Source organism: Falco naumanni, chromosome 4, assembly GCF_017639655.2.
Source record: "Falco naumanni isolate bFalNau1 chromosome 4, bFalNau1.pat, whole genome shotgun sequence".
Lineage (NCBI taxonomy): Eukaryota > Metazoa > Chordata > Aves > Falconiformes > Falconidae > Falco > Falco naumanni.
In genome coordinates this window covers 11,044,011-11,056,940 of record NC_054057.1, presented here as the reverse complement: position 1 = coordinate 11,056,940, position 12,930 = coordinate 11,044,011, and the positions used below count along the sequence as shown (strand labels likewise).

Genomic DNA, 12,930 nt, shown 5'->3' with positions numbered 1-12,930 from the left:
TTTTTCAGAGACAAACTTCTGCTTTGTTTGGGAAGTTAAAAAAAAAAAAAAGAACAAAAAAAAAAGGGAAAATAAATCACTTCAAAAACATTCTTTTTTTCATTTTCATTATAAAGGAGGGTTTACAAACTTCTTTTATCTTATACTTCTATTAAATTGCGCTGGTCCAAATAATGAGGGTAAACAGAAAGAGAATTTTGAGAAATTTGGTTTACCACATTTCCAGTATAAGGATCTGTTGGTATTGAGTACTCACGGAGAGCTCTCCAAATACCCTCTCAGCCCTTTAAGAGTAAAAGGAGCTTTTTTTTTCTTCTGCAACCTACTATTCTTTTCAGATGCGAAGTTATGAAGGTCAAATAAAAGCTATTTGCAATGCTGTAACATGTTTGCAAATGGAGTCACTTGAGTAAACGAAGGCTCCGGCACCATTAGGTAGCACAAACCCGGCAGAAATGTTAGTTGGTGTCCAGTTGTCACTTTTGTCTGGATGCTGGAATTAGGTTCCTTTCCAGCTGTTTAACCTGTTGACATTTTTCCTCAGTGAGTCTTAAATTTTCAAGTTTTCTTGAATTTGCTTGCCAGGCTGGAGTCTTAAGCTCGACCCTTACAAAGAGTGGACATGTTAGAAGGTGTTTGTGTAAGCTTTATTGCTGTTATTATTCCTGGTTTTAAGTCAGCTGCCATGTGGTACGTCTGTGCATTATTGCTACCTTCTTTCTTCAGTGAAAACTGATACACATTTATTTGTGGTGATGCAAAATAATGTGTTTTCCTGAAGAATTAAGCTGTGTGCTGTCTGAGCTGGGAGACCACAACAACAGTGGAATCAGTTTGACAACATTGCTTGCTTTTATGATCAAATCATGTTTATGCTGCGGTGTTTTGGTTTTATCCCACTTTTTTATATTATTACAAGAATGTGTTTTTATATGAGCTAGTTCTTTACCATGCCTTGAACCTGCCTTTTGCAGTGTTTCCTTGTTTTGCTTTAACTATGCTGTTATCCTCCATGTATCATTTGTGAGTTCCAGCTGTGTGTCTAACACTGTGCAGGACATAAACTCTGAGTCTAAGAAACCATTCTAGCTTTTCTTATTTTTCTTGTAATGGGTCAGGCAGTAAGACCCAGTGAAATATTCAGAGGGAAGGGAAGACTGAAACCAGCAGTTTCTAAGACCTGTAAGAGCCAAAAGGCAAATGTTAATGGGTTCTGTGAGGCTTCCAAGGACCTGCTGGTCGTTGTACTTATGCTGAATTTGCAGAGTTTCCTTAAACGTGTTCAGGAAATACAGGTGGCATTAGCACAATTGGAGTTTCTAAAGGCAAGATTTTTCATTGACTATATCTTTAAATAGTTTGGCACACTAAATACATTATAGCAGTGGGGCTGCCAATTTGTGGGGCTTTTCTCCTAGAAGCTCGGGTGAGAAGTACAGAATACTTAACAAATGTTGGAGGCATCTTTCCACAGGTTTCTAGTGTTTTACTGTAGGTATACCCATTCCATGTCCTTTTTTTGTTGTTGTTGTTTGGGTTTTGGCTTATTCTTTCCCTTTAGTTAGATGTTATCTCACTGCAATTGAAAAGAAATGAGCACGAACGCATTTCTGATATAGTTGCTTTGTTCCCAGTGAACAGCTTCTCAAGGGGTTTATGAATTGAGACTTAACATCTCTTTGCTAACTTTTGACTTTGTCGGTATCATTTTGTATCTGTATGCTGCATCTTGCTCCTTTTGTGATGCTTGTTGCTGAATTCCTTCTACCTCTTGCCAACGTATAGCTTGTTATCTTAATTGTGCCAGCTCTCCTCAAACACTTACACGGGCTTTCCCTTCACTTCTGAATCAAGCTTCTTGTCTTTAAGACTTCTTGCAGTTTAGCTTTTATCTTATCTCAGTCCTCCAGTGTCTCTTTACAGTGTCAAGCATCACTTTAACTTTGCCAGTGTCTTTACCGTCAGCTAGTTTCTCTTTCACAGACTGAAATCTCTTCTTGTCCAACACTGGGGAAATACCTTAAGGTAACACATATACGAAAATACATGCACAGCCTGTTTAAAAATCTCTACAGAAAGCATAACTTTGTCTGGATGCTCCCCAAATCCTCTAAGTTACTAGCCACAGTTTTCCCTCTCTAGAGTGTTGCCCTTCCTGTGTCTCAATCTTAGTTACTCCCTTCCTCTTGCAAACTTCCTCGATCCTGTCATTTCTAAGTGTACGAGTTAAAAAACATACAAAGAAACAAAAAAGCAACGAGAGGACTGCCACCTAACTGTCTCCAGTTCTTTAGCATATTTATTTGCTTGTGTGTTCTATCTCCATCTTCTACTTTTCATCTGTTTTGTGTCTCTAGATTGTAAACACACTGTGTAAGAATTGTCTCTTATCTGTGTTTATACAGTGCCAGGCTCAATGGGGTCCCGGTCCCGACTGGGACCTTTGGGCACCACCACAGTATAAATGTCTGCTACTGATAATAATAATCTACCCACATCATGCAGATGTCTGAATTGTCTGAGAAATACAAACAAGGATCTTTACTAGGTTGGCAAAGAGCCATTAATTTTAGGTGCCAGTTTTCTTTTCTCCTGAATATAGTTTGGCTCCCTGAAAAATCTGGTGACACAAACCTCCCACTTCTTGGAAAGCTTGGCTCTCCGGTGATGTAGTGATTAAAAGATCATTAAACATGGGATACGGCAGGTCAGGTGAGGTCCCTGCAACTATGCGAGGTATTCCAAGTACTTGTCTGATGCTTTGTTGTTGCTTTCCTTTCTGTTTGTTTTTTCGTTCCTCCTCTGAATGACGAATGAATAAATTGAAACTAGGCGGGACTGCCATACTTTATAGGGCCAGGGCGCACCTTAAACAACGGGCCACAAATGAAGAAAGCTATAATTGGATTGGTGAGCTTAAATAATGGCACTGTGGATCAAACAACAGCCGACCCGCAGTAAGTGAGGCAGCCTCTCCAGTCAGTACACTTTTCTCAGCTTAGAAGATCCTTTCCAAATCTTTCCTCTCTGACTGGATTTTTGAAATACTGAAGGCCCAGGCCAGCACTTGGGTCATACTGTGGCCTCAGTAGCTTCTGTGGAATGGGGTCTGCAGCTGGTCTGTAGCACTACATGCTCCAGTGAACTTTTTAGCAATGAAAACTTCAATTGTGACAATACCTGGCTGTCCATGAGACATTCAGAAGGTAGGCTGTTGCCGACTGCGCTCGTTCTTGGCATGGTGGTCTACTTGGGTGCTTCAGCCTGAAAGCCACCTAAACCACATGCACATACTGCCATACCTTGAAAAGATCCTGGCTGCTGGTATGCAGTGGTTGCTCCTTATTACATTGACCGTAACAGTGTCATTGCTGCCTTATTCACCTGTGTCTCCCTGTTGCTTCCACTTGCTCTCTCTCGTTTTATCCTTGGTCTATAAGCTTTTTGGGGCAGGACCTCATCCGTAGTTTTTAAACCAAGGCTTCTAGGCAGTGTTTGAATAAATAAATATATATATGTGTGTGTGTACATACATATATATACATGCATATATATATAAAAATGATGAAAGTCTGGGCAAGTCTGTGTTGCGTAACTGGAGTGTGGTGCAGAAATCCCTGAGCCAGTGCTGACCCAACATGGCAAATTGCCACCACAACCAGCCACCTGTGGGTTGCTCCGGTGTGAGCTGGTTGGGTCTGGAGGCCATAGAAAGTCAAGAGATGAGTTCCTTTGCTCCAGTGCAACTCCGTGTACTTACAGCTTTACTTTTTCCACACCAGGGATAACTAAGTAGAAGAAACTCAGTTGTGCTGTAGGTATTGTTGCTGACTTTGCATGAATGCTACATGCAGGAGAGTAAGGAGCAGGAGAGAGGTCATGGTAAGACCCACTGACCCGCAGTGCTTTACCATAATAGAAAACTTGCTGCAGTGGTGCTTTAAATAGCGTCAGTCCTTCCGCACGCAGCCCCAAATGATCTAAGTCAGTATGAACCCAGTCTCCTGAGACCTCAGCAGCAAATAGTCATCTGCAGAAACTGTTCTTGAAGACTACCAGTTAAGAGAACCCTAGTCTTTTAATAGGTGAATGTAGTATTTAGTCATCAGACAATCTAGAAGGCTGGGTCAGATAGGTGTTGCATCATAGCAGACAGAATATTTGGTGTTAATCAAGAAAGCCCATAGCAAAATACGTATCATAGATATTTGATTACATTAGTGGAGTTATCTTTAATCGTTGGACAGAGTCATATGATGGAACATGGTCGAGTCACCACAGCTTAGCGGGGTTCCGCCCATCTGTTTAAATGTTAGTGAGGATGACTCATGGTGTTAGCACGACCGTGCGGAGGGAGGGGAGCCAACGTGCTCAGTTACAGCAGCTTGGCTAGCACGTGGTAGTTCACTAAGCCACTGTAACCCTACCCATCCAGGCCACGTACACCCAAAGGGATGGTGTACCAACGCTGACTGAGACCCCATCCTGCCCAACAGTGGGCTCCTGCTGGAACACAGTGAAAATTCTAAAACTGGGGAAAAACCCTAGGGATGGCCAGATTTTCAGTGAGGTTGAGCACCTGCCAGTTCTCTATCTTATCTGTCCTTCATTTTTGGGCTGTTTGCCCAACAACCCTATTCATTTAGCAACACAGGTGCCAAGGAATTAAAATCCCTCAGTCAGCAATATTGACTGACAGGCTGCAGGCAGCACCTCCTCAGCATTTACAAAGAGAGGAGCAGAGTTGACGTGTCCAACATTAAAAATAACAATTATAAACTCTCACTGACTTTCTTTGCTGCAGGATAGAAAGCAACAACAAAAGAGATTGTGTTGTCCTTGGAAGGAGAATAAATGTCTTAGACAAACTGAGTGTCTCAGCCCGTACGGTTCTGTGCCATACATGTTCCCCGAGCTCTGCACAAGTGAGTGCGCACGAGCACGGGCTAATTGATGACCTGTATTCAATGTGGAAGCAATAGAAGTATCCATGAGTACTGGCCAATGTCAGCTTCCCCGATGGGGAGCGGAATCTGGTGTGCATTATGTAGCACTTTTATTGGTGGCAGGAGCGGTGCAGACTTTTCAACAGAGGGTCAACCTTGAAGCGCAAGGTTTCTCTGACTGCTCTGCACCTCTTTGCAAAAACACACTTGGGAACGGACTAGCAGGAGCGTAGCAAGAAAAAATACCTGAAGTACTGAGGATTTTTTTTTCCTCTAGCCAAGTGTCAAGCACATGCAGAGCCCCAAAATGAAGCAGCATTAAAGGTGAAACCGGGGACAACAAGGAGGCTTCTTTGCCATTTTAATAAATACCGATAATTCCCTTTTGCCCAAGTCCCATATTCCCAAACTCATTAAAGCAATTTTGGAAATTTTTTTGGCTCTGGGACATATAAACAAAAGTCAAACCATGTAGTCCCTTGAGAATCACTTGCAGAAATTGCATAGGTCAGGCCAGAATAAGTTTCTGTCAAACAGCCTAACACCTAAGCTTATTATGAAACTGGTGAATTGTACAAAGGGTCTGTATGTGGGACAGTCTCAGAATGAATAAAAGGTCGGTGGGGGCTGTTGTCATGGTACTTGTTTTACTTTGGTCCCAGTGAAAACTCAGGTGATGTTTTTATTGAGTGCATTGCTCCTGTTAGCCAGCACAGTTCCCGTAGGCTGTGTCTGAGCTGGTGGACCCAGAGGGCTTCAGGGCCCCAGCAGGCGGGTGGGTGGGTGGGTGCACACCTCAGTCTTGTCCCAGGACAGGCGTGAGTGCACCAGCGCTTTCTCCTTTCCTGCCCACTCTTCTCTGCCTGCTTTCCTGGGAGGGGATCCAGGGTGCACCCCCAGCAGGGACCGTAGCACACTCTGTTCTGCTCCTCAGCTGCCCCAGCACGGGGGTCTCAGCCCTTCTGTCGGGCAACCGTCACAAGGACTTTCCAGTATGAAACAGGGAAGATCCGTTTGAACTTGCCTGTTGCTTTGCAGGGCTGTAGCTGCGGTGAGGATGGGCTGGTGGGGAGTGGAATCTGCTTGTGGGGGTCACCACAGCCTCTGGAAACGAAACCGAGATAATTCCCTTCCTCACATCCTGCCCGGTACCTCCTCACTTTTTTCTTTTCAAAGGGTCACCGAATCTTGCTTTTCATGCTGTCTTGACCCTGTCCTAATGACTTGTCAGTCCTCTTGTGTGGACGAGTGCCGGTACGTGGAGCAGCTGTGTTTTAGGTGGAGAGTAGGATGGGTCAGGGACCGTGTACTGTATGTTTTGTATGTTTTCTGAGCTCATTTTTCCCGCCCTACATCCATTCCACTTACAGCACCTCCAGAGCTCCCCAGGCACAGCCTTGTGCTGAGCTGACCATAGAGTCCCCTACCCCAGAAGCTGATTCATGCTCCCTCACAGAACTCCTTGCACCCTCTCACAATGGTACACCGTGTATTTGGGAGACATTGTCTTGAGTTTCTTTGGGGGGGTGTGGAGATGCTAAGTACATCATATTACTCCATCAGCAGATAGCCAGGGAGGCATAGGAAGAGCTTCTTGTCTGCGTCTGAGATACATTTGTTGTTTTGGTTTTTTTCTCCCCCTTCTGAATGAGGACTGTATGTGTCGAGGAGGATTTTAAAAACATCCTTCAAAACACAGCCCTTTTCTCTCCATGGAGAACCAAGACAAAAGGATGGGTTCAGTTGTGTGCAGCTGCTAAAGAGAAGAAGGCAGCTGAGGGCAGAGGGATGGGAGGAGCAGGGGTGTCTGGGTACGAGGGGGTAGGCAGGGCAAGGACTTTGAGGTGGCATTTGTTGGGACAGAAATGTTTCTGGGGGGAACGGGCTTGAAGAGAGGAGGATGGAAGGACTGAAGGTCTAAGGATGGGGAGTACTGGGGAGTTTTAGAGAAGAGGGGATTAAGTGGTTTGAGTGCTGGGCAGAGGAGGATGAGACTTGTAGGTTAGAAGAAGTTGGGCTTGCCGTGAAACAAGCACCTCCACTTTGGGAACCTGGATGTGGTGTCCTCCATATGGGATGTCTGTGAATTCCATTGCTCACAGCTGTTGGCCTCTTTGCTTGCTGTTAGATAAATGGAACTGACAGCTGAAGGTAGAGGAGGTGTGTATGTGTTCATGATTGCCAGTACCACTTACAGTTGGAGGGGCAAGAAGTAAAGCCCCATCATTTGGTGTGACGTGGTTCAGACCACACGGAAGAAGTGGCTGTCTTCCCCCTTGCAGCTCTCAGGTTATGACTCTACTTCCCTGACTGGACCAGCGCGATTTCAAGGCTTTTATGGCTAGTTGTGGATTCATCACCGAATCAAAGTGTGCGTCTGCCAAGGCTGAGAATCGACCCTGATGTTTAGAGGCTCCAAACGTCTTTCCATGCTCCCCCCTGCAGAGGCCATTCAAGCTCCCAGACTATGGCCCCTTCTCTCCGGTCCTTCTCATAACTTTAGGGGTATCTCTTCTGACTAATAAACAATGTAAACCACATACTATACTAGAGAGCATCCTGCTCTGTGGGAATTTAAAGTACTAACTTGCACTAGCAATGTTTGTTGAGATACTGTATGTGGAAGCGTTCTTATTTTCATGCTTTTTGAAACGGTAACAAGTTGTATTTACCCCAAACTTCAAGCAACTCATACCTTCTTCAAAACAAACCAAAACAAACCAAAAGAAGCTGATTAATTTAACTAACTCCCAAGACCACACTCTTAAAGGCTATTTTCAAAGAGCAGTCCCAGCTTTGTTTAATCCATTTATTTTATGATTCTTCTCCTTTGTGAGTGGGCCTGCTTTCTCACGTGCACTCTTTTCCCTGTGCTGTACTTAGAAAAATCCTTCTAAATCTTTTGAACTCATTTTGCCAAAATAACTCACTCTGCTTTTTTATAGTCCGTCCTTTTTGCCTTTACAACCTACTTAATCTGAATGTAATTTGGCTAATTTTCTTTCTTTTTTTTTTCCATTTTCTGTGCCCTGGTGACATGCTAACTTGTAAAATCAGGAATCGCTTTGGAACAGTTTCCCAGGCAGGAATATCAAGAGTGAGATGAATTACTCATTTTAAAGTAGTTTATTTACAGGTGATAAAATTTCAACATTAATTTTAAGTATCACATTTTCTGTCATAGTCTGCAAAACTATTATCCAGATATTTTTGTTCCTGAGGGCTGAATTTACAGCAATGCACTGATGCAGCATGCCAGGAGATTTTCCTGCTTTGTCTGTAGAAACCTTTTGCTGGCCACTGTAAGATGCAGAGGTGCGTAGACCGAGATGGCTGTTAGTATTACATTCGTGCTCTGTCAGATCAACTATCCTGGTGCTTTAACTGATAAATGGCAGAGGGAAGGTGATTCATCTCTTTCTGGAAATCTTTCTGTTCTACTCATTTATGCAGGAGAGGACAAATGCTGGATGGGCTTATCTGTGCCTGCTTGTCTAGAGTTGCCTGTGCATAGCGATGGCTGGCACGGTAAGGCTTGTTTTGGTCTCCATAGCCCGTGACACCTTTCTTTCCTTTTCTCCTAGGCCTGTCCCAGGTTCTCTGTCCTCACTACTGCACCTACACAACCGACAAAGACAGCCTATGCCTGCCTCTATGCCTGGCACCCTGCCCAACCCTACCATGCCTGGATCTTCTGCTGTACTCATGCCTGTAAGTTTTCTGGTTTGGGTTTTTCGTGGGGGAGGAAGGTTGGTTTTTTGCTCGATTCAGCCTATGCAGAGGTGAAAGTGTGCTGAATTTTCTAAAACGTCAAAGTGTAACGAGTTAAGGAAGCTGGACTTCTTTCACTGCTTCATCTTACACAGGAGCATTTCTGGTGCAATTAATGGCATGTTAATTAGTATGAGAGTGGTTAGAAATGGTTTACATGAGACTACAGTTTCTGGTTCTCACACTTAGTCTTGTAGGTGAGATCAGTATGTCTGCGCTGGAACAAAAAGATTTTTCTGAAGTCAGACAAAACTGGAAAAGCCATGTACATAAGTTATGCCAGCGAACTCCAAATAATCCTCTTGTTTGTGGGAGATAACCAGCTAACAAGAAAGAAATGTAACTTACTTTTCTGGCCCGGTAACTTGCACTTAAACAGAATTCACTCATGATTGCCGCTCATCTTACACTCATTTCTGCAGAGGTGGGAATATTTCCCATCTTCTGGGAGACCAAGGGGTGCTTTGCAATTATATCTTCAAATTTTTGAATTATTTTAACAACCCTTTCAATATAAAAGGTTCAGGCAGATTAGGGGTGGAGATGAGTAAGGATAGTGCGGGGGAATGGGGATTGGGAAAGGAGAAGTTTCTGTTTCGTTCCATGGTGCTTGGTTTGGAAGACGACCTGAGAGCGATTGACCATGGGAGGGAGGAAAGCACTGCTTGTTCTGGCTTTGCTGGAGCAAGGAGGACACTGCACAGGGCTACAAAGATTCAGGGTTGGCTGCTTTTTGAGCAGTCATTAATAAGTTATTAATTCATAACTTGTCAATAAGGCTCTCCTGGAATATGAACCAGGAAGTTCGATGAAAATAACATATGTCACCGTGGGCAATTTTTTTCCCGGCATGATTCCTAAGGGACCTGAAATGGAGCTAACATCCTGCTTCACTGTAAGCTCAGGGGCTTTGGGTTGCTGCGGGGGAGCCCTTTGGGCAGCTCTGCTTGCAGACAAGCAGGGTGCTCAGTGTGAGGGTCCCAGAGGAGTGAGCGTGAAAGCGAGACAGACCCTGCCAGTGCTGGCTGCCCTGGCTCCAGCTCCTGCCCCACAGCCCTCCCGAAAGGTCTGCAGAGGAGGTGGTGGTGGGAGCTGATCCTGCCCCATGGGAAGGGTGAGGGTCCCTGGCAGAGGCAGCTTCTGCCTGCCAGTGAGCAGTGGCCTCTTGTCCTCTCCCCCAGGCCCGGCACCCATCCATTCTTGCTGGGATCCTGGAGGGTAGGAGTCAATACCTCACCACAGAGCACAAAAACTAGCTCCCCTCCTTGGAACTGCTCAGGGGGATCCGAAAGCTTCTTCCTTGTATGAACTAACGATTCAAGGGATGGCCCAAAGCAAGGCAGGGTGCGCAGCTCTCGCGAAAGCGGCACCGTAACCCTACTTACCACCCCTACCAATTAGCAGGGTAACAGGGCTTGCCTCTTTTCGGGGAAGGCACTCCAGGAAATTATTTCATCTAGGCATTACTGCCATTAGTTTGTCGTGGAAATCATATCCCGCCACCCCCCCCCCCCAGCCTAGTGAGATTAGCTTGCAGAAAGGGCTCTGAGAAGCCGGGAAGAGTTCTGCTTTGTGTTTTGCTATCTCAGCAGTACATGAAAGCTTCCTTTACAAGACATACGGAAAACTCTTCTCAGCTGAGCGGTTTGAGTGAAGGAAAAAGAGCCAACTTGTTTTCCATATACTCAAGATTATAGATTTTTATTTATGTTTTTAACAAGCTAAGTTGGGCTGCACTGACAGGGGAAGCTACGACTTTATACAGTGATGCTTTTAAAACCACTTAACTCCGAGTGTTGTTATACTGGAAGGGAGAAAATCATTACAAAAAAGTACAAACCTGGGTGGCTGGTACATTTGTTTAGTAAAGAACCCTTTTTCTGTATAATTGGCTGTGAGTTTTCAGGGCCGATTCTGATGAAACACACGCCTGTGTGCATACACACATGCAATTCACGACACAGATTGTTATTTTTCCAGTCATGACTTGAAGAAATAAAGCTGAGTCCATTTAAATAGAAACCGAGCATAAATTCTTGCAAATGTCTCCAGATGTTTTCAAAGCTTTTTTTTTTTCTTTTTTGCTTTTCTTTTTGTTTTAAAAGATGGAGCGACAAATGTCAATGAACTCTAACATCATGGGGATGCAGGGACCGAACCTCAATAACCCGTGTGCTTCACCTCAAGTCCCCCCAATGCATTCAGAAGCCAAAATGGTAAAAAGAGAATTTTTTTTTACAAAATCTTTTCTTTTCTTATATTGCTCTTGCATACTGGTTACCCAGACAGTGGGGGATGTAGCCAGACACTGCTTACTTCATTCTTAGTCATATGTTATACTCTTTTTTAATATGCTGCAGTAAATTGCCTTTGTGTCTATGAACTTTCAAGATGCTCCTAGTCCTAGCTGAACTCTTCGTGAGAAGGAACTGAAGTGAAGGGTGGGTTATCTGATTCGTACTGTGCTAAATAAGACTTTTGGTGCAGATTAGTGGAATTTAAGCAGATGGTCCGGCTAGTTCTCTGATGGTGCCTGTGCTCCACAACTTGGCTTGAAGAAAATTGACAGTTAACAAAGAGTGAAGTAAAAAGCAGTGGAATGTACATAGTCTTAGTTTTTTCCAGAGAGGTGCATGGTCTGTCAGAGTAATGGCAATGTTAGAAAAGCAGACCGAACAATGTATATAAAACTGAGATATTTTCTTTTGCTTGAGTGCAACAGAGGTGTTGCATTAAAAAGAAGAGTCAGAATTTGGACAAAAATAATGTATTTATACAAGTGAAATGTCGTAGTGTTTTTTAAAGTTGTTGTATGTCTTGTTGTATGTACAAAGTCAAGGCTTCTTGGGCGTATGTACTGGTATAGGATTAATGTAGGTAAGCTAAACTATAAGTGGGCATTTGTGAGTTTTCCCCAGCTTTATATGCACTGTCATGAAGGCATTTGGCACTAACAACCCCTGGAACCGAGTTCATCAGTGTAGAAACACTTAGGCTTTTTCAGTTTCAGAACTGCCATTTGCTGGCTAGTGGAAATACAAGGATAGGAGTTTAACTCTGTAGGATTTTTATCCTCTCCAGATAGCTCATCCTAGTGGAAAACAGGAGTAACTTCACTGAACTTCTTTCAGTGGCATTTCGCCAAAGTAAAATTGTCATAAGTGAGAGAATGAAATCAAGCCGACGAAGATTAAGCAACCACATGTTTTTATATATTTCTACTTTGCATGGCTGGTACAGCTTTTAAAGTTGTTGTCATCTATCCTGAGGCAAAGAAAAATATCATCTTGTCTATAGGTATGGTGCGTGCAAGAGATTCTGGATTAAGAGCAACAACGTATACAAGTTTATTCTATCCCTGTTTTCTTAGACTGGATAGGTCATGCCTTCGCCTCACTGTTGGTCTGGGTTAGGCTGTTAACCCAACCTCTGTTAACACCCCGTCTGAAACCATACTCTGTAAACATGCAGCCAGTTGGCCAGAAGAAAAGCGATCGCCAAAAGCGCTGGCTTCCCCAGCCAAGGAAAACCTGTGGTCAAGGGTTCTCTCTCTGCCGTACCACACGGTGATGGTGACATGCCAAATGGCAACAGCATCTGCAGCAGAGCTTGTTAAAAACTTTTTGGAATAGGCAAGTGTTTTTTTCAACGCAAGCATAGATGAGCCAAGCTAAATACTCCTTGGCTGAATAAATCTAAAACTGGCATCTGTTTTGGGGGCTAAAGGTTCTGGAGTTTATACTCCCCCTGCACCCCCTGCCTTTTTTTTACTGGAAGTGTGAGGCTACTTAAGAACAAGATTAAATTATTGGTGCATATGGTGAGAATTCTTTGCTTTAATGGCTGAAACTGTACATCAACACAAATTACTTTTTAATCTGGATAAGCAGGTTTTGTCCCTAAACCTGACGCATGAAGGCATGGTTCTTTCAGACAGAAATTGCGGTTGGTTCCAAAGCACAGTGTGGGGAACGAGCAGCGCCTTTGCTGCTCAGGGGCTTTCTGCCCCTCTCCAGAGGTGGAAAAAAATCCACACGCGTTAACTCTTAGGAGTAAAAGGCATCATTCAGAGCTCCAGAACCTTTCTTCTTTTGAAATACAAGTGTTGTGTTTTTTTTAATATTCTATATTCTAGTTTTAGACTTTGTTTCCATGTGAGCACACGTGTAATGCAAAAGGCCTCTTCGTTTAGCCACTGCTTTGAGGAATACGA

General features: G+C 43.8%; 1 protein-coding gene across 1 annotated transcript in view; it reads left to right on the top strand.

Moving 5' to 3' along the window:
• The window catches only part of CREB5 (cAMP responsive element binding protein 5), a 213,175-nt gene that overhangs the window by 137,083 nt on the left and 63,162 nt on the right, over positions 1-12,930 (top strand). The window contains exons 5-6 of the mRNA XM_040593165.1: positions 8,531-8,657; positions 10,823-10,933. Coding sequence (XP_040449099.1) covers positions 8,531-8,657; positions 10,823-10,933 — 238 coding nt within the window. The remainder of the gene's footprint in view (positions 1-8,530; positions 8,658-10,822; positions 10,934-12,930) is intronic.